We start from the raw sequence: 27,614 nt of genomic DNA on the forward strand, positions 1-27,614 counted from the left end.
GGAAATTGAGACAACGATATGGAAGCCTAGATAAGGGATATATTCCTATTGGTCACTGATAGTTGATCATTTTCTCATAACGCACCTAGGGCAATGTGAGCCATGTCCTTATCTTACTCGGACGGGATAATGCAAGTCTTGATCCATTCATATAATTTTCACCGCTATTTTGCCTTTTACTATAATAAATCGGGTTATTCTCCGGCGTTGACGTTTAATATTTAAGAAAAATCAAGTTTCATATTTGAATATGTCAAGATGCAGGTCGTAGACATTTAACACTAAAAAAAACCAAGGATCATAATCACAGCCAATCAACATGTATGATCACAATCCTGGCACGACTAAAGGGAGTAACTCTAATGCTCCTTAGACCATTCATAATGATATCTATAGATGCCTCAATAAGAGGTCATCCCAATGTTAACAGACTGTTTGCGAAAAAGCGGCGAGAACGATATACTTCAACTACAATAATTGTTTGGATCATCCACAGTTCTAAAGACCTCCTCGTGCTGAAGATTTGTATGACATCGACAATCGAAATCGCGAAACGAAATCTACATCTGGTTCATAAACATCATGGCGACTTCCGTGCAGATTTCGATCAATTGCAGGATTTCCAGAGCGTATATTTCCCAAATCTTTTCATGTTTTTAATCAAGGTAGCCAAGTGATCCGATGCATCGCAAGGTAAGACCTGTGTTATTACAATAAAGAACAAGATTCTCGATCAGATCGTCTTAAAGGGGCGCCTTCCTTCTGCTTCAAGCAAATACAGGTGATTTAAGAGGTGAAATCTGATTGTCAATAGGAGGGACATAATAGGAATATAACTCGTTATAGCCATGGTGGTGCTACGATCGAGCAACGAAATTCCAGGCTTGTTCGGCAATTGTGGAAACTGGACTTTCATAGGAGCGGGACATACACAGGGATGGACTCTACCAAAGTACCAGCTTTTCAATAATGGATATTTGAAATTTGTTTTATTCCACTAATAACAATAACAAGACAAGTTGATCTTTCCTCAAGTATACTAAGTTGACAAAGTTTATTGACGCAAGGTCTATGTAACTGTAGCTTGATCAAATGGACAGTTTTTCTTCCACTTGTAAGATGCCCCTTTAGTCGCATCAGACACTGATCAAGGTCGCGGTAGGCACGTGGCCTTCTCCAGGAAGCAGCTCCATGATACAGTAGGTGACGCTTCACTCTGTCAGTATATTCAACCCACTCGATGTGAGGGAAAAACAGACATATGTAGGGATGAGCTGTCTTCATTCTGCTCTTCAGTCTGTTGTGAAAGTTTTCCAGACGTTATTGTCTGAAGGTGATGTACTGATTCCTGGGAAACGTGCATCATCGTCCACTCAAAGTTGTCACACAGTCATTAAACTCTTTAACATTTTGTCCTTGTGGTCCCTCGTTCATGACATCTAACTAGTCATCTTGAACCAGCTCTCGAAGTAGGAGAGGCAGTGCACCAGGTCTTCAAAAGTGGCTTTGTACTTGAGGATTGTCCTTGTATTGTAGGGAAAGTCCTCTCTCTCACATGTTGACCCAAACCCAGGGTGTAGTAAAAAACACCAACGTATCTAAGCATCAGGGAAAACTTCTTCAATAACACGAGTGGCAGCAAGTTCAAAGTCTGCATGTACAGTATCAGGTTCTAGTGGGACACCTACTGCTGTCAGGGTCGCATCTCTAAGCATGTTGTCTCTTTGGTTTTGTTAGGCAACCATCTACCATGCAGTGAATAGTGTGCACCTGCAGCCACGTCTGTGGCAATGCTGGTTTAATGTGTTTGACCTATGCTGATAGAGGCTGCACTTGACACTTGAAAAGGAAGGTGCTGTTGCAACATACATTTCATCAAGACTTCAGACCACTTCTTCATAAATCACTTGGACTGGAGCTATTTCCTCTTGTACTTGATGTTGTAGTCAGCTACTTAGACGGATCTGTTTCTCGGGCCCTATAGGCTGATGGAAGTGGTCTGAAACTGATGTGATGTGTTAATGCTACATTTAACGTTTCTACTCCACCCCCCACCCCCTCAAATATATAAGAATGTAGGCACTTTGGGGTATAGTATAGTATACTGTGCAGTCAGTATCGTGTGCCCCTCCCCCCATGTGAGTGAAGGAGTGCCTGGTTCTTTATGAATGTGAATGTACAAGTATCTCTTATGGTGCTGGAATACTGCGTCAGATTTCTGCATGATTCCTGTTTCACCATGTGTAAACTTCTGACATGAATTATTCATTCATTTGAAGTTATTTGGTTTTTAAATGGTATATCCTGTATGCTAATGAGTTTGGTTATGGTGCAAACTTACATAAACTGTCACAAGAAAACTTTAATTATTGTACCAGTGGTTTGAAACGTTCCAGAGTTTCATGATAAATAATCGTAAAATGATACTTTATCACATTTCCGAATTTTTATGTACGAATGTCATGTATTACAGCTGACAGTGGAAAGAAATTGTCGTCAACTTTGCAGAAAATATCCCAATGTTTACAAACAAATAAACTCTTAAATGAACCCTGCAATGTTATAAAACTTCAGTGAATAGTTTCCTTTTGAATCACTAAGCCTGTTTATAGTAATCACCAACATAGCACTGAGTAGACCTAGGTTTTATTCCAAATATGACAATAGTATTTACACAATAGACAACAATATGCAACAGATAAATATAATGTTCATGTACATCTATGTTCAGCAATTAGATTGTGCAGGTATAAAGCATACTGAATCTCACTGGAATAACAAGATGATGTATCACATTTAATGCAACATCCAAATAGCCCATCCATCCCAGGAACACAAAAAACACTCATTGGGTGACACTAAACGCATATCTAAGCTACGTCTTTACATACACACACATATCACCCACAACTTAAATATGTCCATAGCATTGCCAGCACCATACTGCAACAAGAACCTTTCCAACAATTCTTTACTTGAAAAAAATCTTTTAGATATGTGTTTAGGCTGGATACATGGCAAAATTTGTGGGATGACACAGGGCAGTGACACATGTCAAGGCAATGGGTCTTCATGTAACACAATCTGCAAGGAATATCTCTGTCTGTGGAGATAAACGTCTTATTTTTCCAGTGAGCATAATACTAAATCCAAAGGGATACATCTTGCCGGAAATCTCTGGCTCCTTAGCCAATCCGAAAGTCCATTATTTGCACCTCAGTGAATACACTTTACAAATGGTCATTATCATGGTATATCTGTACACAAGAAAGACATAAGAAATGTACAATAAAATCAATGGCAAATATATTAATATTCCTCATCATTTGCTAATGAAAGCATCAAGCTATGTACATTTCCTGCAACATACACACACGTATCACATACATTTCATGTAACAGTGCAACACCAGTTCGGAATATTCAAGATGTTCAACTTTTACATGCACAGGGTTTAATTCCAAATGCAGAAATTTCCATCTGTGCTGTCAATATGGCAGATGCCAACAAAAACAAGGATACAGACATCTCTCTGAGAATTTAAAATAATGTAGCTTTCACAGCAATAGTAAAACCTCAAGAATGGAAAATATACTAAATTTGGTACTGATTCTCCATTTCATCTATCAAGAAATTTGTTCAGTTTTGCAACGAAAAGCCCCCTAGTCAGCACATTCTTATAATAACAATTTGCCTCAACAAATTCAAAAGACATTGCCTGAGAACAATTTTTTTTGTATAGAAACCCTAAAAAAATGAAAAATAATATTAACATATGCAAACTCTTTTCATTCATCTGAAAGCTGGTGTATTCACCACGAAATGATTTGTGAATAGGTTAAACTGCAATAAAATATGTTAAGTGACAAGACAAGCTTTAGCTTACCATTTCTCACATGGCAACATTTAGATACCATTTCTGAAGAGGACAAAATCGGAAATTCTTTTTTTCCCAACCTATCAATCTTGATGTAAAAATAAACATATCTTTAAACTGAGAAATTTAGAAAGTCTGGACTAAGGGGATCTAGCATACTGTTAAATGTCATGAGGTGTCATACTGTCAAATGAAAATCAACTTTCCTGTTATTACTATTCATCCAAGTGTGTACTTTCAGTCTATAAACTCTAGTGGCCTAGTGTACTAATAAATATACAGTGCTACAGTCTGTATGTGAACAAAAACTAATTTTCAGGCATGGGTAACCATAATTGCACATATGAAGAGATGTTTTGCTGTAATGAAACTGCCCCTGCACTTTATTTACTAACAACTGGCAGTAACACTACTCAAATACCAACATGTGTTCTCCACTGTACTATGCATGCATCACATCATTGGGATCACTGAAAGGGATTTCCTCTACATTCAGTGTTAGTGAGTTTGTTTTTACACCACTTGGAACACTATTTCAGTATATATATCACGGCTTATGTTGAAGGAAAACCTGAAGTAATGCAGGTTTGACGTGTTTAAAACCAAATGGGTATGGTGCTAATAAACCTAGCTACATAATCAGGGCAAACTGGTATTTGAACTAACGATCATTTGGTATTTGAACTAACGATCATAGGTTTCAGGCAGGCTTAAGGGACATAACTCTGCACAGCCAATTGCAGGCTTTAGACGACTGGACCACCAGTGCCCCCATTCAGTATTATCTGAGCCATTGGTTTTGCTGACTTCACCTCAGTGAGTGAGTTGGATTTAATGACGCTCTTAACAGTATTCCAGTTATATCACGGCATGTCAGCTTAATGTGGGAGGAAACCCAAAGTGATGCAGGTCTCAGACATTTACCACTTCGGTGAAACCCACGAGCATGGGTATGGTGCGGACAAACCTAAAAACATAATCGGGTCAGACCGGGATTCAAACCCACAATCATAGGTTTCTGGCATGCCCAAGGGATGCAACTCTGCACAGTGAATCGCAGTGCCTTAAACTTCACCTCAGAGTTTCACAGTAACTATTAGGCTCATCATTAGCCTCGATACTGGGTCATGGACACTACTTGCTCATGAAACTAACTTGTTTCAATTGGAGTGTTGACATCTCAGATTATTTCTTAAACCATTAATTTTTAGACAGTAAATATTCAAAGAACACATCATCTTGTTGAGATCATTGGCATGTTCTTTCTTGCCATGATGACTAATCAAACACAAAGTATATTAATCTAAAAAGCTTCCACTGTAATTTCCAAATATAACATAGCTGCAATAGAGGCATGTTTTTGCATTGATTTTGTACATTTATTTGAAATCAAAGTAGCAATAGGAGAAAAACTAACTGGCTCATATCTTATGATGTCTGACCTCAAGTGAAGATCAATATTCACTTTACCTTATACATATACATGTCATAAGTAATATTTTTTACATACAGAAAATTCAAATGAAGACTTTGACAAATTCAGATTTTGACTAGCTGGCCTGTCTGTAATCTGGCTGGGTAAAGGTGGGTTATGTTGTGTTTCCTCCAAAATCTTTCCCATGTTACACATTTTAAACACAATCAAACATGGGCCAATCTGATTAAGACATGGTATTGCTTTATGATTTTATCAATTTACGATCAGCGGGCAGCACTGAAAATGGCAGTTGTTGATGTTAAGACATATATATTTAATTAAGACATATATTTAATTAAGACTTCTATATCTAATTTAAATCAATTAGGATCAAACAAAGACCAACTTGTTCCACAAGGACTTCAACAAATGTGGTGACTCCTTGTATATCAAAATTAGGACTTGATGCTCTTGCTGGTAGATATATTGTAGTTCAACATTTATTTTATAAAACAAAATCCATTTGAACTAGGATAAACTTCACAAACTAAAATTTGAAATAATACTCCTTATCATAATTACGTGAATTTAATGTTCTTAGTCAACCTCAAAATCTAGATCAGGATTGAAAAGAAAAACTGGCCATTTAACTGTCAAAACGTAAAGTCACCAAAGTTGAACCTACAAAGATAACTTTGAAAATTCCCACAGTGGAATCTCACTCTCAGCATTACCCTCCTTTCAAGAACTGATCAGTTGGTCCGATGGCCCCCTTAGATACACACTGGACATGATGTACTACTCCAAAAAGTTATGGACCCCCCAATTCTCTCATGTCTCAGGGACATGAAAGAACCGCGTGGTCCTCAACCTTTTTTTTTGAGTATCATAGAAAAGAAATTTCATGTTCATTCTGTAAATAATCCGACATTTATACGTCTGTCAAAACAGTATGCACACAGTATGTCAACCCGTATAGAAATGAATTCTTAATGAACTCATACTTTCCCTTCTTATGCTATGCTTTGCTGGGAAATCTGCCAAACTACTGATGGGATTAAAAAAACATTCATTCAATCTTTTTGCAGTTCGACATGAATATTATAACTAAAATGTTTTGGACAAATCAAGAGTTATATGGAATCTTTTGGGTGGATGATATCATTAACAGTATTAAGTATTGAAAACAAAATGAACAAGCTGCACATGCATCAGTGAAAATATTGTCAGATAATGCCACACATACAATGGAACAATGTGCATTTCGATATAAATTATTTGACATATTAAGAATAATGGACTGAGGAGCATGCTAACAGTGTGCATTACAAAATGGAGGATCAAACTGACATACTATGTATACTTCATAGTTAAATTAGAACCAAAACAAGACTATTTGTTCACAAAAAGATTCACAGATACATTTTCCAATCACTTCGAAATGTATCACAACAAGTCATTATAAACCGTGTATTGTCTCATTCATGCGGCCACTTGTAATCAGTCTACAGTACCATAAGCACAATAAGAAGAAAGATATTTTCTTGCATATTGGGATTAATTTAATTACAGTTAAAGGGGCAACCCCCCCTGTCCACACATCAGAGCTATGGAATCGGTAAGGGGCTATCTGACACACTTAATGCATAAGGAGGGCTTTTTTTTTGTACATGAGATTACTTCTGAAGCCATTCTGCAACCGTGCACTTTTCACAACACTACAGCAACAAAATTTGCTTCGGTTCTGTTCCAAATCGAAAACTATGTATGGTATGAGAAATAGCATCTTCATTAAATATCATTGGTACCTGAAAAGAAGGTAGTTTTGTTATGCTTCTCTTGTTGGCCATTCAACAATAGGAACATCAACATTATGAAAATTATTCAGCAAGGAGAAGAATATAAAATTAGACTTTCATAAATATCTTTTGAATCCTTACAGGAAGGATGTTACTTGCCAAAGCCCATGTTACGTATGTTACACATGCAAGTTTACATTCATGCTTTCCTTGTGACAAATTGTGTAGTGACAAGGCGGCACACACTGTCACACAATCAAATCTCTGTCACTTCTTCACCGATTGCGTCCGATTGGATTGATGAAATGACGAGCACAAAGTCATCCTCATTCAGCACATACAAGCTTGTCCCCTCTTGCCTCACAGTAATGGCTGCTGCTGGAGAGGGGGCTGGTACACTGTCTGTGGGGGCATGCTCTGATAGCTTCCTGTCTGCCCTGCTAACTGTGTGGGCACAGCACCGCCATTTTGCACAGGCTGTTGGGGCAAATTCGTGGGACCAGAGGCCATAGGCATATTGTTAGCTGTGGGCAGGCTGGTATATGTCGTCTGTGGCATTTGATTGGGGAGGCTGTAAAGAAAGTGCACGTTCTTATCAAAGATTTGTGTTCATATTTTTTTTTAAAAAGCATTGAGCTGGGACAACATTGGTAAAGTGATTGTTTACAGTAGTTTCAATTGCATTTGATAAAGACGACAGTAAACAACAAGTACACACGTCAGCTCCTTCCCATTATGTGAGCAATACATTCTGATTAGGTCTGGCACATTTATCATCAGAATACTCACACTGTTCAGATTTAAAATCAGGAAACGCTGTAAAATAATTGAGCTAGAACTCCTAAACAGTTCTTGTCATGAGTGAGTGAGAGTGTTGGGTTGATCACAACTGAACAGTATTTCAGTTATACAGTCGTGCCCCCGCTTATACGGACTTCAGATATCCGGAAACCTCGGTTCCCGGACGATTTTCATTCAAAACGAAATAATGACTATATAAATTTACCCCTATATACGGAAATTCAGTTTCCGGAACCGGACGGGTATTTTTATACACAAAACATTGAAATGCACACAAAATTGTCTCACTTATCCAGACAATACACTTCCGCTGGTGGTAATCCTTCCGCTGGTGGTAATCCTTTGACTCGTGAGAAGTCAATTAACCAAGTGACACTGAGTTACGTTTGAGAGGAGCTTGTTTATTGTACATGTAATCCCCAAGCACAAGTTCGTGGCTTGTATAGAGACCTTGATTACCTATTACGAGAACACAGGCGATCTGGACAATTTGGATTTATTGTTTAAAATTCAAACCTCAAAATGTGGTAAAGTTCAAACTTCCATGACAGACTTCCAGTAAGAAGCTGGTTTCAGTTATACGGAAATTTGTTTATACGGACGAATTGTGAAGTGACGCAAGTGTCCGTATAAACGAGGCACGACTGTATACCAGTGTGTGAAGATATGTGCCTATAGACCTATATCACTGAAGACCCAAGGATCATAACAAGCATCAATCTGGATTTGGAACTCAAGATCAGTGGATTGTGTAACAAATGTGACACAAACACTGACATCACTGGGATACGATGACATGCATCAACCAAGATAGCGAGCCTGACCACCCGATCCTGTTAGTCGCCTCTTACGATAAGCAGTTGCCTCTTACCGCAAGCATCTTACATCTTAAGAGAATATCTGTCCATTGGCTACCGGGAACGTTGTTGACTAGAGAGGGAGAATGTAACTGGCTAAAGTGTTCAATGTTACCTGGAATATTGTTGTTGTTGACTAGAGAGGCAGAATGTAACCGGCTAAAGTGTTCAATGTTACCTGGAATATTGTTGTTGTTGACTAGAGAGGGAGAATGTAACCGGCTAAAGTGTTCAATGTTACCTGGAATATTGTTGTTGTTGACTAGAGGGGGAGAATGTAACCGGCTAAAGTGTTCAATGTTACCTGGAATATTGTTGTTGTTGACTAGAGAGGGAGAATGTAACCGGCTAAAGTGTTCAATGTTACCTGGAATATTGTTGTTGTTGACTAGAGGGGGAGAATGTAACCGGCTAAAGTGTTCAATGTTACCTGGAATATTGTTGTTGTTGACTGGAGAGGGAGAATGTAACCGGCTAAAGTGTTCAATGTTACCTGGAATATTGTTGTTGTTGACTAGAGAGGGAGAATGTAACCAGCTAAAGTGTTCAATGTTACCTGGAATATTGTTGTTGTTGACTAGAGGGGGAGAATGTAACCGGCTAAAGTGTTCAATGTTACCTGGAATATTGTTGTTGTTGACTAGAGGGGGAGAATGTAACCGGCTAAAGTGTTCAATGTTACCTGGAATATTGTTGTTGTTGACTAGAGGGGGAGAATGTAACCGGCTAAAGTGTTCAATGTTACCTGGAATATTGTTGTTGTTGACTAGAGGGGGAGAATGTAACTGGCTAAAGTGTTCAATGTTACCTGGAATATTGTTGTTGTTGACTAGAGGGGGAGAATGTAACCGGCTAAAGTGTTCAATGTTACCAGGAATATTGTTGTTGTTGACTAGAGGGGGAGAATGTAACCGGCTAAAGTGTTCAATGTTACCTGGAATATTGTTGTTGTTGACTAGAGGGGGAGAATGTAACCAGCTAAAGTGTTCAATGTTACCTGGAATATTGTTGTTGTTGACTAGAGGGGGAGAATGTAACCGGCTAAAGTGTTCAATGTTACCTGGAATATTGTTGTTGTTGACTAGAGAGGGAGAATGTAACCGGCTAAAGTGTTCAATGTTACCTGGAATATTGTTGTTGTTGACTAGAGAGGGAGAATATAACTGGCTAAAGTGTTCAATGTTACCTGGAATATTGTTGTTGTTGACTGGAGAGGGAGAATGTAAACGGCTAAAGTGTTCAATGTTACCTGGAATATTGTTGTTGTTGACTGGAGAGGGAGAATGTAACTGGCTAAAGTGTTCAATGTTACCTGGAATATTGTTGTTGTTGACTAGAGAGTGGTGGAGAGAAACTCTGAGGTGGTGGCATCACTGACCCTGGAGGCATTTGTCCTTGACCCTGTGGCATCTGACCTTGGGCTGGTGGCACCTGACCTGGACCAGCTGGCATTTGCCCTTGAGGAGCATATTGAGGTTGTCCATTGTACATTGGCTGAAATATTTCAACAAAACATACAAACATAATGAATAGTGTTGCTTAAGTAAGTTTGTTTTTTTAATCCATGGACAGGAAAATGTTGAAACAAGTCCACAATGGTAAGATGTGCAAGAAATGGTTCCTAATGAAATCTCTCCCATCAAATGAAATCATTTATCACAATTTCCTGAAAACAAAGAATTGGAATATGTTTCCAGAAACCATGGCAGAAATGTTTTACCTGACTGCTTCCTTAAACAACATACATACAAAAATTATGATAACACATGTATATGGACATTAATCTGTTAGCCAAATTTTCAATATAACGGACGGTTAACAGATTAAAGCAAATTTGAATGGAGGGGGGTACCATCATTTCTGTATGTTTGTTGTTTCAGGAAGCTGCAATATTATGGTGTGGTGTGGTGTGGTGTGGTGTGTGTGTGTGTGTGTGTGTATGTGGTTTAATGCTGCACTCAACAAACACTAGCTATATGACAGCAATCTGCAAAAATGGAGCCTGGACAAGAAACTCCAGCGATTGATATCATGGGCACCAATCTATGTATCTTGGATATGATGACATGCATCAATCTTGTCAGCGAGCCTGCCCACCTGATCCCTAAGTCTCCTCTTACAACAAGCATGGGTTGCTGAAGACCAATTCTAACATGGATCTGACTGATGTTATGAGTGACGGCCAGTGACATCAGGGAATGACGACACATAGTTAATCACATCACTAAGTCTGAATACCTGATCCACTTAGTCACCTCTTACAACAAGGAGGTTAATAGCAACCCATTTTAACCCAGAATCCATGAATGTTGAATGCTCTACCTGTGTCATCTGAGCTGCAGCTGGGGCCGGGGGTGGGGGCATCATCCCCGGGGTGAAGCCCTGTGGCGCCTTCATGGTGTAGTTGAAGGCCGGGTTTTCCCTCATCAGGGAGTGGTACATCTGCAGTGCGTCCATCACCTTCTTATTCAGGTCTACCAGCTGAGCATGTTTCCTGAACACACATGAGAAACATGTCAGACGCACACTTCATCTTTAAATCACTTCTAAATAACCTACGAGTGTGTATGGTATCCTGAATCATACGAGTGAGTGAGTGAGTTGGATTTAACAGTATACCAGTTACATCACGGCATGTCAGCTTAATGTGGGAGGAAAGCCTGAAGTCATGCAGGTCTCAGACTTTTACCACTTCGGTGAAACCCACGAGCATGGGTATGGTGCTGACAAACCTAGAAACATAATCGGGGCGAACTGGGATTTGAACCCACAATCATAGGTTTCTGGCGTGCCCAAGAGACGCAACTCTGCACAGCGAATCACGGCGCCACCCGTGCCCCCCTGAATAATACGAACACTGTATTGTTGTTCTCAATGTCTTTGAAACAAAAAGTTAACACTGTGATCTATTGATGACATTGCCAGCTACTAATGCATGCATACAGTCAGTATGTCTAACATAGTGTTACAAACACTACCAGATTACATACTTACTTATCTATCTTCTCTAGTTCTGTATCTATCAATGGACCCATCACTTTACATTGCTCTGGAATAAAATTGAAAACATTGATTCATATCAAGAGTGAGTGAGTTGGTTCCAATGCCACTTTGAACAGTATTTCTGATATACAGTAAACTATGGTTATGACAAATTCAGGGGACACTAATTTTAGTTCGCAATAACCGTAGTTTGTTGTAAACATATATACAGCAAAGATACAACAAATGGCCGGAACTAAAACATAAGTTTGTTATATCGGTCAGTTCGTTATGAGCGTCTTCATCATAAATGTAGTTTACTGTATACAAAACATCATGTGAGATTAATGTGAAAGGGGAAATCCACAAGCATTCGTACAGTTCTGACACACCAAAGTTCAGAAAATGAGAAAATCAAAGATTCAACTGACCATCCGATGGCATGACTAAGGGTTCTTAGGCCACTGGGTTACTCATGCTAACCCTGAATCATGGTTAAAAAATAACATTTAATTTGAAAAATTGAAGTGGGTAACCACTGGTAACACAATGAAAGTTTAAGTTGTGTGCAATTTTGAACATCTGAGGTGAAACTGTCTAAGCATCGTAGCCAAAAGTATCGAATGGCATTAAATACTCATTCATCATAATACTCAATAGATCAGAACAAATATTCTTTTAAAATTGTAAATACAATGGTTACAAGGAACATATACTTCATGTATATATACGAAAAAGTGATGTCACTTTTGAATGCTGTAACAAAAAGCATGGATGAAGACATACACTTCCATGACTACAGATCCACCTTGTGAGTTCAATTACCAAGTTTGGAAATGTATGACAATGATTTTAACATACCAAAACCTTTCAATCAACTAGCCACAAGCTATCTCTCAGCATTCGTTTCAGAAGATTTTAGTCTAAACTATGAAGTTATTAACTAAGCCTACTTGACCCAAATAATTAATGCAAGATCCAGGCTTTATAATTATGGCTAAATTCACATAAGAAATTCAAAACTGCATCAACTGAATAATGTCTGGGGTTAAATGTGGAATACCTTCAAGGTTCAGCAGTTCCTGGGAATCTGGCTGTGTCTCCCCTGTGGGATCTGCATTCTGTATCAGCTGTAATGTCTCATCTATCTTATTCTGAAACAAAACATTCATGAGATTGCCATCTTTGACAGATCAAAATGACATAACTTTCCCTCACTACGGAGCCTGTGATTATTACCATGTTTACATCAAATATCAAGACGGACTATATGACTACTTCTGTGATTAAAAAAGGCATCTAAAACATATTGGGATTTGAACAAATGGACAGAATAAATATTACCATGACTACCATAATGTTTTGCTGGTATCACGCCACACACAGCAATATTCCAGCTATAGGACGACGGTCTGTAAATAATCAAGTCTGGACCAGACATGGCAGTGATGATACCATGACCATCGATCTGCACAATTGGGATACAATGACATGCATCAACCAAGTCAGTGAGCCTGACCATCCGATCCTGTTAGTCGCCTCTTTCGACAAGCCTAGTCACCATGTACAGGGAGCATGGGTTGCTGAAGACCTATTCTACCCCGGATCTTCACGGGTAGGTTGCTTTATGAATATCTGCCTTGTAAGTAAGCAGGCCATCAAACTGCTGCTGAATCTACTCACTTCATCTATCTCCACCTCATCTGGCAGAGGTTCAACTGTTTTCACTTCTACTTGTTCATTAAACTGTACAGTTTTCTTTTCAGGCTTGCCTAGACAAAAAAAAAAACATGGTTAGAGAGAACTTGTCTCAACAATTCGACTCAGACAGCAAATTATACTAATTTGTTTCAAAGCTCTTCACCCCAAACAAACATCACAGGCTGGTATTACAAATATGTAATTTAACCAAAGTTATCAACCTGAAGAAAATATTAGAATTCTATTTTGATCCATAACAATCCACCATATCTATATTTTCATCTATATTTCAGAGAGCACAACAGGCAGTGTTGCCATGAGACATATAAGCATAGTTAGCATCTGTTGAGGAGGGTCCAATCAAAACAGGAGAATTTGTATTTGTATGTTAACATCCATAAGGGTTGTCACTCGTCAATAGAAGTTCAAAACACCTCGGCAAGCTTGAGGGTTTGATATTTAGTGAAACAATAATGAGATACTATTTATCATCCAAAATCATTCTTCCAACTGGTTCAGTTTGTAAACAACAATAAGGGACGTATCTAGGATGCTTAACTAAGTGCTGTTGGCAGGCAAATTGGGAAAAATCATTACTTTGCTCAAAACTGGGATATTTTTAAAGTTTCAATTTTCCTAAATTCTTATGTATTTTAACATTGCATTCAGTGAAATAATGTAAACTAAGCATTATACTATATTAACTATATTACTATGAATTGGAAAACGGTTAATTCCAATATGCAAATATTGATTGGGGCCAAGTAACAGTCTCTGATCATGGTCATCTTAGATAAACACCTGACATAATACCCCAGGTTCTAACCACCAAATCTATGCTAGTACGTGGCACTTAGGAAATGTCTGGGGTACTGGGCACCTAGTCTGTCTCCGACTACACACAACCAGGTTGTTCACATCAATGGTGTACCGGCTTCATGGAACTAACTACTTACTTTCTTCTGGTTCTACTGACAAGTCTGCAGTGACAAAGTTGGCTGGAAACAGTCCCTCACCACGATGGTTGAAACCTTTCCACCAGTTAGGATCACTGTGGAAGCAAAGGGGAGACATAGTAACCTTTGACCTACAATACCCCTCTACAGAAAAGTAGGTAATACTGTATTTTATCTCTAATATATCATGTATATAGTGACATACAATCTGATAGTATGATACCCAGGTGCTGATGTATCAATTAAACAAGGGCTGTATCACACTACAAATAAAACAACATCTGTCCACATTGTGCAATCAATGTTAACGTCAAGCTGTGTTTCTCAGCCTAAATCAGCATGATAAGTGATCTCTGGTGTGCATTCACATGGTATAAGGCCATGATCCTTTATCACATACACATGGTAAAGGCCACGATCCTTTATCACATACACATGGTAAAGGCCATGATCCTTGTATCACATACATATGGTACAAGGCCATGATCCTTGTATCACATACACATGGTATAAGGCCATGATCCTTGTATCACATACACATGGTATAAGGCCATGATCCTTGTATCACATACACATGGCATAAGGCCATGATCCTTATATCACATACACATGGCATAAGGCCATGATCCTTGTGTCACATACACATGGTATAAGGCCATGATCCTTGTATCACATACACAAGGTATAAGGCCATGATCCTTGTATCACATACACATGGTATAAGGCAATGATCCTTGTATCACATACACATGGTATAAGGCCATGATCCTTGTATTAAATACACATGGTATAAGGCCATGATCCTTGTATCCCTGGACTTCTCAGTCTGAATAGTTCAACTTCAGATTCTTTTTCAGAAAATATAAAAGGGACAGTGATACCCTCTCTTTACGGAGGTGGAAACAAAGACTTACCTGTCATCTAATACACTAATTAATTCTCCACCCTTAAATGTCAGCTCATTATCTTCTGCTGCTTCAAAGTCATACAATGCCCGGACCTGTCAAAACAAGGATTTTGTAAATACACATATCATCATGATTATCTGACTTCATTTGTATGAATCTTATCCAACTTAGTGTGACCTCTGAATATTGACATACCTTAGTGTGTGAGAGAGAGAGAGAGAGAGAGAGAGAGAGAGAGAGAGAGAGAGAGAGAGAGAGAGAGAGAGAGAGAGAGAGAGAGAGAGAGAGAGAGAGAGAGAGAGAGAGAGAGAGAGAGAGAGACACAATGCACAGCAATCTTTGTCTTGGTAAACACATCACATCTTTATAAACAGTACATTTTCATAAATAAAGACTGCACTGTCATATGGTAAGAAGACACAGCTATGTAAAATAATACCAATTTACTACTAGTGCTAACATCGGGTGTAAATTTACAGCTGATAGCTTTATTCATTTATCAGTGAATGTCCTGACCTCTTTCTGAGTTATTACATAAGGCCATATGCAATAAATGCTCCCACAACGGCCAACTCAATCACTAATCTCTCAGAACAAACACACATATTAATCTGGTCATGTAATCTAACATGACAATGACAGTGGGGAGAAACAAAACCCTGTAACATGTCCAATGGTCTTTGAGGAACAAATTGACCTCTATCCTAGTTCAAAGCAAGCATTTGAACCTGGCCACTTAATTTAGAAAGGAAACTCATCATGCTGATAACAAACCTTCCGGGGTTCTCTGGGTCTAGGTGATGCGTAAATGGCTGAAGCTCCTCCTGCAGATGTGTTAAAGCTAGTTGGGTACAGACTGGTGGTCTTGGCCGATTTATCTGCCTCTTGCAGGGACAGTGCAATAGCTGAAAAGTGTTTAAAGGTAACAAATTGCAAGGGCTTCCATGGCATTTCATTAGCTTACCAAGGAATCTGTTTTGCATTTATGTTTCCATAATCCTAAAACAACATAGGACACGTCCACCAACGGATTACTGTTTCCTGATTGGCTACTAATAGAATGTGCAGGGCTTTTGTTGCATGATTGTGCTCAACGATGTCATTGATTTTATATTGTCTACAAATATGTTTGAGTTAATGACTAAACAAGCAGTCTTTGAAGTTATTTCATTATCTAACACAATATAGTGCCAAACACCCACACAAGGTGCTAACTGAGCATAACCTGAAAAGTGTACTTATTGACCTAAGATTAGTGCTGTTATGAAACAATAAGCATCCAAATTAGCAACTTCACCGTTAAACATGGCGCTTTCCAGGTGAACCAGCTGTCAAAGATTTTTATGACAAGCATGAAACTTGGTGGGTATATTCCTTGAGTAATCTCCATGACTTTGTGTAGCTTAATGTATCCCTTAACATGCCTAACCAAGAAGTTTGATATTTCAACATAAAAATATATTTTCAATTTGATATTCTTCTAAGATGACACAATGGTGTTAATTTATTGGACAGGATGTCATCATGATGATCAAATCACATGGCAAGTGAATCAGGTTATATCTAATAATCAGCAATCTCACAGCCTTTTAATTGTGACCTGCACAGTTATTATGGCGATCAAGGATGAACAAGAAAATATGTGATCAGTAGTATTTATCCATGATTATGATGATGTGGGATGCAAACAATCAACCTCAGTTGAGTTTTCAATGGTGGTCTATATCCTCCAAGATGTATAAATTGTAAAACTACAGTGAACATTGTTTATAACGAACAACACTTATAACAAAGTGACTGATATAACAAACTTATGTTTGGGTCCCGGCCATTTGGTGTATATATGCTGTACATATGCTTATAACAAACTACAGGTATAACAAACTGATACTAGCTGTGACTTTGAGTTCATCATAACCTTAGTTTCTGAGTTGCTGTTGTAGTTGTGACTTTAGAGAAGCATGGAAATCTGGGGACCTACTCTGCAATAGAATACCACCATGTCATTTCTACTCCAATCGGCAGCTATTCACAAGCCTCACCTTTGGCAATATCATCCTCTTCCTGTTGCCCTTCCCGGGCTGTAGTCTCAACTTTCTTCGGCTGAAAGATCAAGGGTATGTTTGTTTGTTTGTTGTTTAACACTGCACTCAACAACATACCAGCTATATGATGGCAGTCAGTAAATAATAGAGTCTGGACCAGACAATCCTATGATTGACATCATGAGCATCATTCCACGCAATTAGGACACGATTACATGCATCAACCCAATCACCGAGTCTGACCGCCCAATCCTGTTATTCACCTTTAACCGCAAGCATAGGTTGCTGAAGACTTATTCTAAACCGGATCTTCATCATGTTCATGGGTCGAAAGATCAAGGAATGATACACTGATACAGCAATTCATGTCTGTCAATTCCCCTTCCATCTTCAAGATCATAATTTAGTAACTATATCAAAATGTACCATGTTTATTCATAGCAATTTACGCACTTAAAAATCTTAAAACAGTTAACTGGATAGCCTTTAGATATGTTCATTCTACAAAGTTACACTGTGAAAAAAATCTCAAAAGAAATTAAAAAAACAACAACCATACTAAACATCAAAAGTAACCAAATGAAAATTAGAAGTAAAGATACCCCTTTCAAATTTGATTCACAAGTTGCCGCTTAGGCTCTTTCTGTGTACAAAAATTCATTTATATCGATCATGTACCAAAAAACAGCAAACTCTCAAGATCAAATGACAATAATAATACAAACCCCAGCATCAGGATCAGAAAAATCAGTTCCTTCCTTCTTCAGACTGTCGAAGAATGATGGAACTAAACTGAAACAGTCATTAAACACTTCCATCACATATCGGCATACTTCCTCAAAAATATACATCATCAATATCATACACTCTACAATCATCAGTGAGTGTTCTTGGGACATTTGTAAGGGACGAGAGCTACAGGGCACTCTGCCTAGTCTACACAAACACAACATGTTAAGCTGATGCTGAAAACAAATCTGGCTTACTTGAGTGCAGGGTCATCCTTGAACTCAGACATATCTGCCCATTTCTTAATCATAAATCGTAACCTTTGTGCCACTTTAGGATGAGCCTGGAAATAAACATCATATCCATTAGAACAGGAAACAAAGTGAGTGAGTGAGTGCGTATGGTTTTACGCCGCTTTTAGCAATATTCCAGCAATATCACGGCAGGGGACACCAGAAATGGGCTTCAGACATTGTACCCATGTCGGGAATCGAACCCGGGTCTTTGGTTGACGAGCTAACGCTTTCACCACTACCTGACCGCCCGGAAACAAAGTGAACAGCAAAGTAGTGAGTTAGTGAGTTGGGTTTAACGCTGCATACAACAGTATTCCAGTTATATCACGGCGTGTCACCTTGATGTGGAAGGAAATCCCAAAGAGATGCAGGTCTTAGACATTTGAACTTTGGTGAAACCCACAGGCACGTGTATGGTGTGACAAACCTAGAAACATAATCAGGGCGAACCGGGATTAAAACCCACAATCATAGGTTGCTGGGATTCCCAAGGAATGCCACTCTGCATAGCAAATTGCGGCGGAACAGCAAAGTAACACATTCAACATGTTACCCTTCATGATTTGAGATTCTTGTTGTTCAATATTTCAATATTTACAAATAATACACAAATTGAAAAAAGCATAAGCAAGGACCTTTTGAAAACAAACTAATTCAGCATTCTGTTAGTTAGGTGGAGAAATGTAGACATTTTTTGGGATGATCCTGCTGACAGTTCTAACCACAAGATTTAAACCTTTGTACTTTCCCCTAATTCCAATGTTGTTACCATGGTTACTGTTCTGGGTGTACTAGTTACTAAAAGTTAGATACACAATATCTTTCAAATGTGCACTAGATCTATGTCATGGACAATGATTGTGATCAACATAACGAGTCTGCAACTTTAGCACAAACTAATCCAAAGTCCAGTGCAAAGGTCTGACACTTAACACCAAACACTATTAAAATGTTCCAAATAAACACTTTCAGGCAAGTGGATTTAAGGGTGTTTGACATAGTTTGCTTGTTTATATGTTGTCTAAAGCCGAACTCAGCAATATTCCAGCTATATGACGGCGGTCTGTAAATAATCGAGTCTGGTCCAGACAATCCACTGATTGACTTCATGAGCATCGATAAACACATTTGGGATACAATGATGTGCGTCAACCAAGTCAGTAAGCCCGACCACCCGATCCTGTTAGTCGCCTCTTACGACAAGCATGGTCGCCTTTTACGACAAGCATGGGTTGCTGAAGACCTATTCTACCCCGGATCTTCACGGGTACATAGAGTGAACCTGAGACTGTCATACCCAGACATAAATAAACTCCCGTTTGATTACCTTCTGGTTGATGAGAGTTCGACATTCGGACACAAAGTCTCTGGAGCAGATTTCCAGGTGGAAAGGACGTCCACAGTTGTTTATACATGCATCTAACAGCTGAAAGTGACCATAATACAGACAGTGTTACACAAAGTGGAAACAACTCATAGGTATACGACATACTGTTTCAATCTATATACATGTACCTGCAACCAGGTCAAACCTACAATGTCTCCCTTTCTAACAATTTGGTCAGACATCATAATTATTTCAAATGGATCTATTCTATACAGTCCATGGGCTTCACACATTGTAACCATGTCGGGAATCAAACCCGGGTCTTCGGCGTGACGAGCGAACGCTTTAACCAGTTAACCACTAGACTAGCCGACCGCCCCCCAAAAGCTTAGTTCATGAGCTGCATAATCCTGATAAGTAAACAATAACATGTTGTTTTTATCATTGGAACAAATTTTCTACACATAAGGCTGAAGTGTTCATAAACAGACACCAAAAATTCCTGAATTATCATATGACTGAAAAACAATCGCATGAATTACCACAAAACTCAGACGAGGAAATTATTACACTTCAGTGATTACGGCTTGTGCCCACGTATATTGAGTATCATAATGAAGACCAGGCATCATAGTATGGGTGTATCATTTCACCTGTATTCAATACTCAGTTTGTCCTCAAGACATGTACTCACAGTCAATGCTTGCATGGATACAAAAGGAACTCTATGATTTAATCTCTTCACAATAGACTTAAGGCAATCTCTAGATCTGAAACAAACAAAATATTTTTCAATAAGATTGTTTTGTTTATTTGAAAAGTTGTGACATTTTGGTGTATATTCCGACAAGCCAGTGATATCCCATATCACAAATTAAAATGATGTTAGAAACTACACCGAAACGTCTCTATCATTGGAAATTATCATTATTATGTGATAAAGATGTTGATCATCCATTATTCTGTCACCAGCTACACACCCAACTTCTAAATGCCACTAAAATATATTATTTGCGGTTGGCAAATCCATATACATGATATTCTAACAAAATCACCCCACATGGTGCTAGGATTGACTAAAACTTATTGATTAATGTGAATTTGTAGCAAGATACAAACAGCAATTCAGGTGCAAACAGTGCCCATGCTGCTGAGACAGTGTTAACAAATGGCTGCTTTGTCATATTTATATCTATCAACATGTTCACATTTAACAACATTGCTTATATTCACAATAAGAGCAGCCATCATTAACATGATTTAGCAGTATTTTAATATAAGTCTGAAAGTTAACATGGTAGAGGGGTCCTTCCCATAACCATTGATATCTGTAATTTTAAAAGTCAAGGTTTATGGGTACCCTACATCTCAACAACCCTCAATTATGAACACTGAATAAGATCATTTCTGTAACTTTTTTGCAACAGAAAATTTTATTAGTGCATGAAAATTACATAATTACATACCCATTCTGTGTCCTTGACACCTTTTCACAAATGTCAAGAATGAGGCTCCAGTCCTCAGTGGTATTCATTTCACTGGTTGCCTTTTCTGTGAAGTAAACAAGACACAATATTTGCATCAGTGGTAAATAATAACTGTATACACCACACCTAAGAACAGTGAACATGATATTCATGATGAAACAGTCAAGGGGTTGTGTGACATCTTCACAACTGAAAATTGGATCATACACTACATGGGGTTCAGATTTGTTCATTTTCTAGGACATTGACTGATTGTCATTCCAAATGTCCTGAAGATATTGTTTCGAATTTAGTAGTTATATAAGAATATCCTATCAAAGAGTGATACAATTATGAAAATGTCCTGATGCCATTTGTTTTTTGTTTGTTGTTTATGCCACACTCAGCAATATTCCATGCTATATGATGGCGGTCTGTAAATAATCAAGCCTGGACCAGACAATCCAGTGATTGACATCATTAGCATCGACCCATGCAATTGGGATATGAAGACATACATCAACCAAGTCAGCAAGCCTGACCACCGGATCACGTCAGTCGCTTTTTACGCCACGCATGGGTTGTTGAAGACCTATAAGTCACCGACAATAGCATTTGTATTGTAGAAATATCATAAGAAAAAGGCTGACCGTAATTATTATTATCGTTTATCACATATTTTATTGTTCATCCTGGAAAATAACATGCATCCTCCACCAGTCCACAGGACGTTAGGAGGTGAATTGTGTTATTTAGGTCTACTGATTTAAAAAGTTTAAGAAATACTTTTGTTGGGTCAGGCATAAAAGAAACATGTTGCCACTGATATTTGTTTGACATTGTACTGACTTCGTGCTGGAGGAAACTTCAAAGGACACAAGTGACAAACATAACATTTTGTGGCAAAGACCACATGACTATTTTGATAGTGCCAAATAGGACATTGTGTGTGTGAGTGTGCGGGTTTCCAAAAATAAAATGATGCTAGAATCAACTGATTTCTGCATTAAAAAATTATACCCTATTCAACAAACAACAAAGCGGTTTGATTAGTGTTGATAGTAATATTACCAATATATTCATAAATTCCAAGAATAAAAACCTAATGTGTTAATGTTGGATATGTTTAATCTGAAATTTGTAGAACATTTGAACGTGTTGAATCTACTTGGCCGAGAGATTGTCAACACACTTGCAGTACTTGGAAGAAAGTTTTCACCATTTTGTTCACTGATGTAACAAGATTTGGTCTATTTCAGAAATGGGGGTTGAGGATATACTTCCTCGTCAGTCAACACATGCACTTTTTTTTCATATTGGTTGTAAAACATCATAAAATGCAAGACATATGTGGTTACAACTTACATAACTTCAATACTTTCCGCCAATGCTTCAACTTCATATGTGATCATTTGAAATCATAAAAACATTTAAAATCCATTACCATGAAAATAGATATCCAGTGGAAACAGTGGAGTCTGAATAGCCAGTACTTAACATAAGTCATAACAATTGATGTGGTTAAACTGTTTATATGTGTCATACACCTGTAAATCATAACCTCAGACAGTGATATACACATTTCATTTCAGACATGTTGTTTGTCATGTTCATGTGACAAATTAAGTTTGACAGAAAATTACTAGCCCTTTCAATTTTTCACTAGTTATATACTGGTGGATAAGTGACTATGTTGAACTCTGGTCAATGTCAAATGAGAATCAGCTGATGTGATCACAAAGGCTTTTGTTACATAACGGACACAATAACCCTGCTCACACTGGCAACAATTGGCTATGTTGATACCTGTCTGGTACATCGCATTCACCATACCATCTATGTAGTTGTGTTATTTGGATGTCAAGTGTATGGATACAGATACACCACGACTAACATGATGTCTCTCAGTAAAGTTTAGTCACTTTAGCTTTTTCGGACTTCTGACTTCTGTTTCCCATTCAATGAGTGAGGTGTAGAGTTACCTTAGTTTGGATTATAGAGATTTCATTTCATATTTTACAATGAACAGAATAACGTAGTCGATGTAAAGACAGGTAATTGTCACAGCAGATCGCATCTTTAGGACACATATAACATCTATTAAGATCATATATCTGACAGGAATTGTCCACATATTATGATATGACTACCCGGAACAGACTGAATTTACATCGAAACTAGCGTCAATCACAAAGTAATAGACCATCACATACTCGAAAATGATTTGTTCAATCAAAATCTTACCGACATCTTGGTCGAAAGGTGTATTCTGCGAGAAAAGAGGCATTTTAATGACAGATTTTTAATCAAAATACTGCATCACTTTTCATTCAGACCCTCTATGATACGCATGCGCAAGTAATGACGTCATATCCATCATTGTTTACTTCCGGCAAGGTGCCCTTCTCGATTAACCAGCATTAGAAACTCTCATACAGTATACACATGGCTGTTCAAACGAGGTTATTTAACCTGTGATGAAAATCCCTGTGACAATGACTGTGACCAGTCCTACCTTTATATATACTCATGAGTCAAATTACATTACTCAAATAAGAGCTCTCGTGAAGTGAAATATGTTAATTTAAAATAAAGTATGGCCTAGTGATAGGATGTATTTGAAAAGAATTAAACTGAAAGAAAATGAATACACGTGGAATTTTACGAATGCTTCTTTCCGTTTGTGCCCTTCCTTGAAATGTTCAGATCCCACCAGCTCATCCAAGACATATTTCGTCTTCAAGACATTTTATTTGTATCTTCTGTTCTCCCTATTTAATAAGGTTGATTATCAAAAATATAAGTCGTTTGTTGAATATTGGATAATCTGTTTTTTCTATGAATACACAATGTCATTTAGAAAGTGGTCAAATGTAACAAATGTTATATTTGGGATAACACTTTTTTAGTAAAGTACAGATTCTCGTACTTTTTGGGGTTGAGTCCCGTCCGGGATTCGAACCCACGCTGCCAGAGTGAGGCATCTAATCGCCAGCACACACTTGTCAGAGGGGAACACAAAACAAACACTGAATATTCTTCGCTTCACATTATCAAGCAATGAGTGATGCAATGGGACGATACTCATCATTCGTATAATGTTGGGTGGTCGTTTATAACAACATATTCGTTTTACCGTGTACAGATCTACTCTAATTTATTTCAATGTCGCAAACGATAACATTTACTAGCACAAGTGCTTATACTTTGATTTTTCTTACAAATGTGCAATAAAATTACAAAAATATATATATAATTTATTTATAATTATTAATAGGTTGATCGGCTACCAGTGTGAAAATTGTCGTTGATGTATATGTGTTGGTTCGATATAGTTTGTTGTAGATTTTGGGGATATCCTGGTTGGTTCACAATGATCAAACTTTAGTTCAGTGTGTTATATCCAGATCGTGGTAGGGCTACATTTGTGATATGTCTGCTTCATATACATTGTACGTGCCTGCTTACATTTGTTCTATGTTTGATACGGTATATATATACCGTATCAAACATAGAACAAATGTTAGCAGGCACGTACAATGTATATGAAGCATCCTCTTACAATAAGCAGGTTAATAACACACACACACACACACACACACACACACACACACACACATGTATATGTGTGTGTGTGTGGTATTGTTTCCATATCCAAATTAATCTAAAAATATCTTCAAGAAATACACCTTTTAGGACTTTGCAAGTACCATCCAAATCGAAGTTATTTTAATTGTGAGCTTAGAAGCTGAAACTGATCTTCTATCTCCCGACACGTTCACGATGATGGTATCCCATTATGAATCACTATGTTGTCTCGGGCTTTACCAAAAGTAATGTCAAATATCAAATGTAATTAAAAGTAATGTTATAAAAATTAAATTTGGATTCGATTCTCACCTTCGTGATTTGGAGTCTGCAGCTTCTGGGGCGGTCGGGTTAAAGCGTTCTCTCGTCACACCGAAGACCCGGGTTCGATTCCCGGCATGGGTACAATGTGTGAAGCCCATTTCTGGTGTCCCCCGCCGTGGCAATGATGGAATATTCCTAAAAGCGGCGTAAAACCACAATCATTCACTCACTCTGCCGCACGTCTTAAAAACCGTACCATTAAATGAGGATAGGATGGTGTATCATAACACCCTGAGAGCGAATTGTTGCTGACGCTGTCAACCATGCACTCTGGATGGCCGGGCCCAGGTTTGATCATTTACAGTCGTGTTATAGTAACATTATTTCTGACAGCGGTAATATATGTAACATGTAATTGTAACATTCACACACGTGTGTGTGTGTGTCGTTTTGGTTTTGGTTTGGTTTGGTTTGTTGTTTAACGCCGCACTCAGCAATATTCCAGCTATATGACGGCGGTCTGTAAATAATCGAGTCTGGACCAGACAATCCAGTGATTAATATCGTGAGCATCAATCCACGCAATTGGGATCGATGACATGCATCAACCAAGTCAGCGAGCCTGACCACCCGATCCCGTTAGTCGCCTTTTACGACAAGCATAGTCACCTTTTACGGCAAGCATGGGTTGCTGAAGACCTATTCTGCGTCGTAAGAGGCGACTAACGGGATCGGGTGGTCAGGCTCGCTGACTTGGTTGATGCATATCATCGTATCCCAATTGTGTGGATCGATGTTGATGATGTCAATTACTGGATTGTCTAGTCTAGACTCGATTATTTATTGTATCACTCTTTTATGGGATATTCTTATATAACTATTAAATTTGAAAAACATCGTCAGGACTATTTTTTAAAATAAAGAAAACACACAACAAGAGTTGTGAGGGACATGTTAGATATTCAAATCAGTTTAACATATAGCTAGAATATTGCTGAGTGTCGCGTTAAACAACAAACAAAACAAACAAACAAAACAGCGAATTGCTGAAGTGACACACTCCGGAGTTATCCGATTGTACCCGATCGCCAGATCACCTTGACCTTACAATTTAAGATGGCGGGAAGACTCGTCACGTATGAGCTTCATGTCATATGTTTATTGCCGTTGGAATTTCACTTTACAGATGTTGTCACGGCATGACACTTTCACCAAGTATACATTTTATGTTATTTTACAATATTTGCTAATAATTCATTAACAGTTGAAAGGCAATAGTGTGTTATTGTTTGTTTGCTTGGTGTCATGTCCTGTTGGCTAGCTTGCTTCCTCTCGCGGTCTCGGTTCTTCAAAAACTGTTATGGCTGTGACCAGCATGCATTGCATATTGTTGACGATGTATGTCTTTTGAAACAAAACGGAAGAATTTCTATCATTACAGTAACCATTCTGGTTTACAACCTTTACAATGCTATTTCGGAAGACATGTTCAATCCTAATTTGGTTTATGGTCTGTTTTGATTTTGAACTTATAGGCCCTAGTCCAGCAATGTCGGCACGACATTACGCAATATTAATTAATATTGTGGATTTGATAAGTGTGTCTTTACATATGTTTTCAATGCCACCTTGTTTTATGGGTAATTTATTTTAGGGATTGATGCCATTGTTTGGAAAGTTAGAATAGAATAAGTGTTTGTTTACTGTGTAGGAGTAGCCTAGAGCAGTTGCTTGAAAATATATTTGATATCACTATTTTAACAGAAAAATCTCCTCATCGTCATACTTCCACTCAACCAACCATCCTCAAAACACACACACACACACACACACACACACAAAAGCTACTTGAACTCAACTTTCAATATGCAAACATCAGTGATTGTGTCTAGGCCATGTACATGTGCTGCTTTAGGCTAGGAAATGTGTAGCACAATGTGCAGATGTTTGAATAAATTTGACATTTTTTACCCTTATGAAAAGACATGTGACAAATCGTTTGAAAGAATTAAAGATATTTGAATTTCTCATTCATTATTGCTTTCATTTTGAGTAAGGATAATATTTATGGATGAACAACTTCTTTATTACAATTAGGAGCGACGTTTCGGTGTAGGTTCTAACACCGTGATCAATTCATAAATCTTGTCCTTACTCTTAGTACTCCAACTACTAAATACTTCTCAAAGAAGTTATCCTTCTGAGCACTTTTAAAGTGGTTGGGAAGGATATTTGCTCTGAAAGACCAACGGTTTGTTGAAAATTATATTTGGGGCCATTTTTTAAAGGTATGGGCCATTTGGACAAACATCTTCCCGAGGCAAGGGATTTAACTGACTATAAAAGTCTAGTTTCCACCCTTGCCGAACTAGGCAGGAATTCCAGAGTTACATTTTGACTGGACTAATGAGCCTATGCATAGTCCAATCAAAATTGTGTAACGAACTAGAGTCCGGTTTGTAAACGACATATATTTCAACATGCAGATTTTGGTCGACTGCAGGATTTGCAATGCATGTGTACTGTCAACTGGGCATTGACAGATATTTTGCAAATCTTTTCATGTTTTTGATCAAGGTGCTCAAGTGATTTCATGCACTTC

General features: G+C 38.1%; 2 protein-coding genes across 4 annotated transcripts in view; one reads left to right on the top strand and one right to left on the bottom strand.

Annotated features, from left to right (window-relative positions):
• Window positions 1-2,630: 2,630 nt before the first annotated feature.
• On the bottom strand, window positions 2,631-23,490 carry LOC139474281 (signal transducing adapter molecule 2-like). Its single transcript, XM_071257269.1, has 16 exons — window positions 23,405-23,490; window positions 21,161-21,245; window positions 20,389-20,464; window positions 19,695-19,793; window positions 18,329-18,414; window positions 18,068-18,134; window positions 17,340-17,400; window positions 16,072-16,202; window positions 15,304-15,389; window positions 14,390-14,484; window positions 13,416-13,504; window positions 12,796-12,886; window positions 11,745-11,799; window positions 11,073-11,244; window positions 10,063-10,244; window positions 2,631-7,663 (listed from the first exon to the last, which is right to left on the bottom strand). The coding sequence occupies exons 1-16, from the start codon at window positions 23,445-23,447 to the stop codon at window positions 7,453-7,455; spliced, it is 1,629 nt and encodes a 542-aa protein (XP_071113370.1). The 5' UTR covers window positions 23,448-23,490; the 3' UTR covers window positions 2,631-7,452.
• A 2,642-nt stretch (window positions 23,491-26,132) lies between these two features.
• LOC139474364 (TPR and ankyrin repeat-containing protein 1-like) overlaps window positions 26,133-27,614 on the top strand; it is a 58,848-nt gene continuing 57,366 nt past the window's right edge. For 2 of the 3 annotated variants that reach the window (XM_071257388.1, XM_071257550.1), the window contains exon 1: window positions 26,140-26,227. The gene's annotated coding sequence lies outside the window, so the exon portion shown is untranslated. Of the gene's footprint in view, window positions 26,228-27,614 lie in introns of all 3 variants that reach the window. The other variant, XM_071257628.1, reaches the window with a different exon arrangement.

This window comes from Haliotis cracherodii, unplaced genomic scaffold, assembly GCF_022045235.1.
Source record: "Haliotis cracherodii isolate W230 unplaced genomic scaffold, xgHalCrac1.p SCAF_1, whole genome shotgun sequence".
In the NCBI taxonomy this organism is placed as follows: Eukaryota; Metazoa; Mollusca; class Gastropoda; order Lepetellida; family Haliotidae; genus Haliotis; species Haliotis cracherodii.

What these genes read in the sequence shown, in the direction of transcription:
- LOC139474281 (XM_071257269.1), bottom strand. Translation starts at nt 23,447, where the DNA reads ATGCCTCTTTTCTCGCAGAATACACCTTTCGACCAAGATGTCG. An exon ending in GTGTCAAGGACACAGAATGG is followed by an intron (nt 20,465 to 21,160) that starts GTATGTAATTAT and finishes TGTTTGTTTCAG; the next exon opens with ATCTAGAGATTGCCTTAAGT. An exon ending in AAGGATGACCCTGCACTCAA is followed by an intron (nt 18,135 to 18,328) that starts GTAAGCCAGATT and finishes TGACTGTTTCAG; the next exon opens with TTTAGTTCCATCATTCTTCG.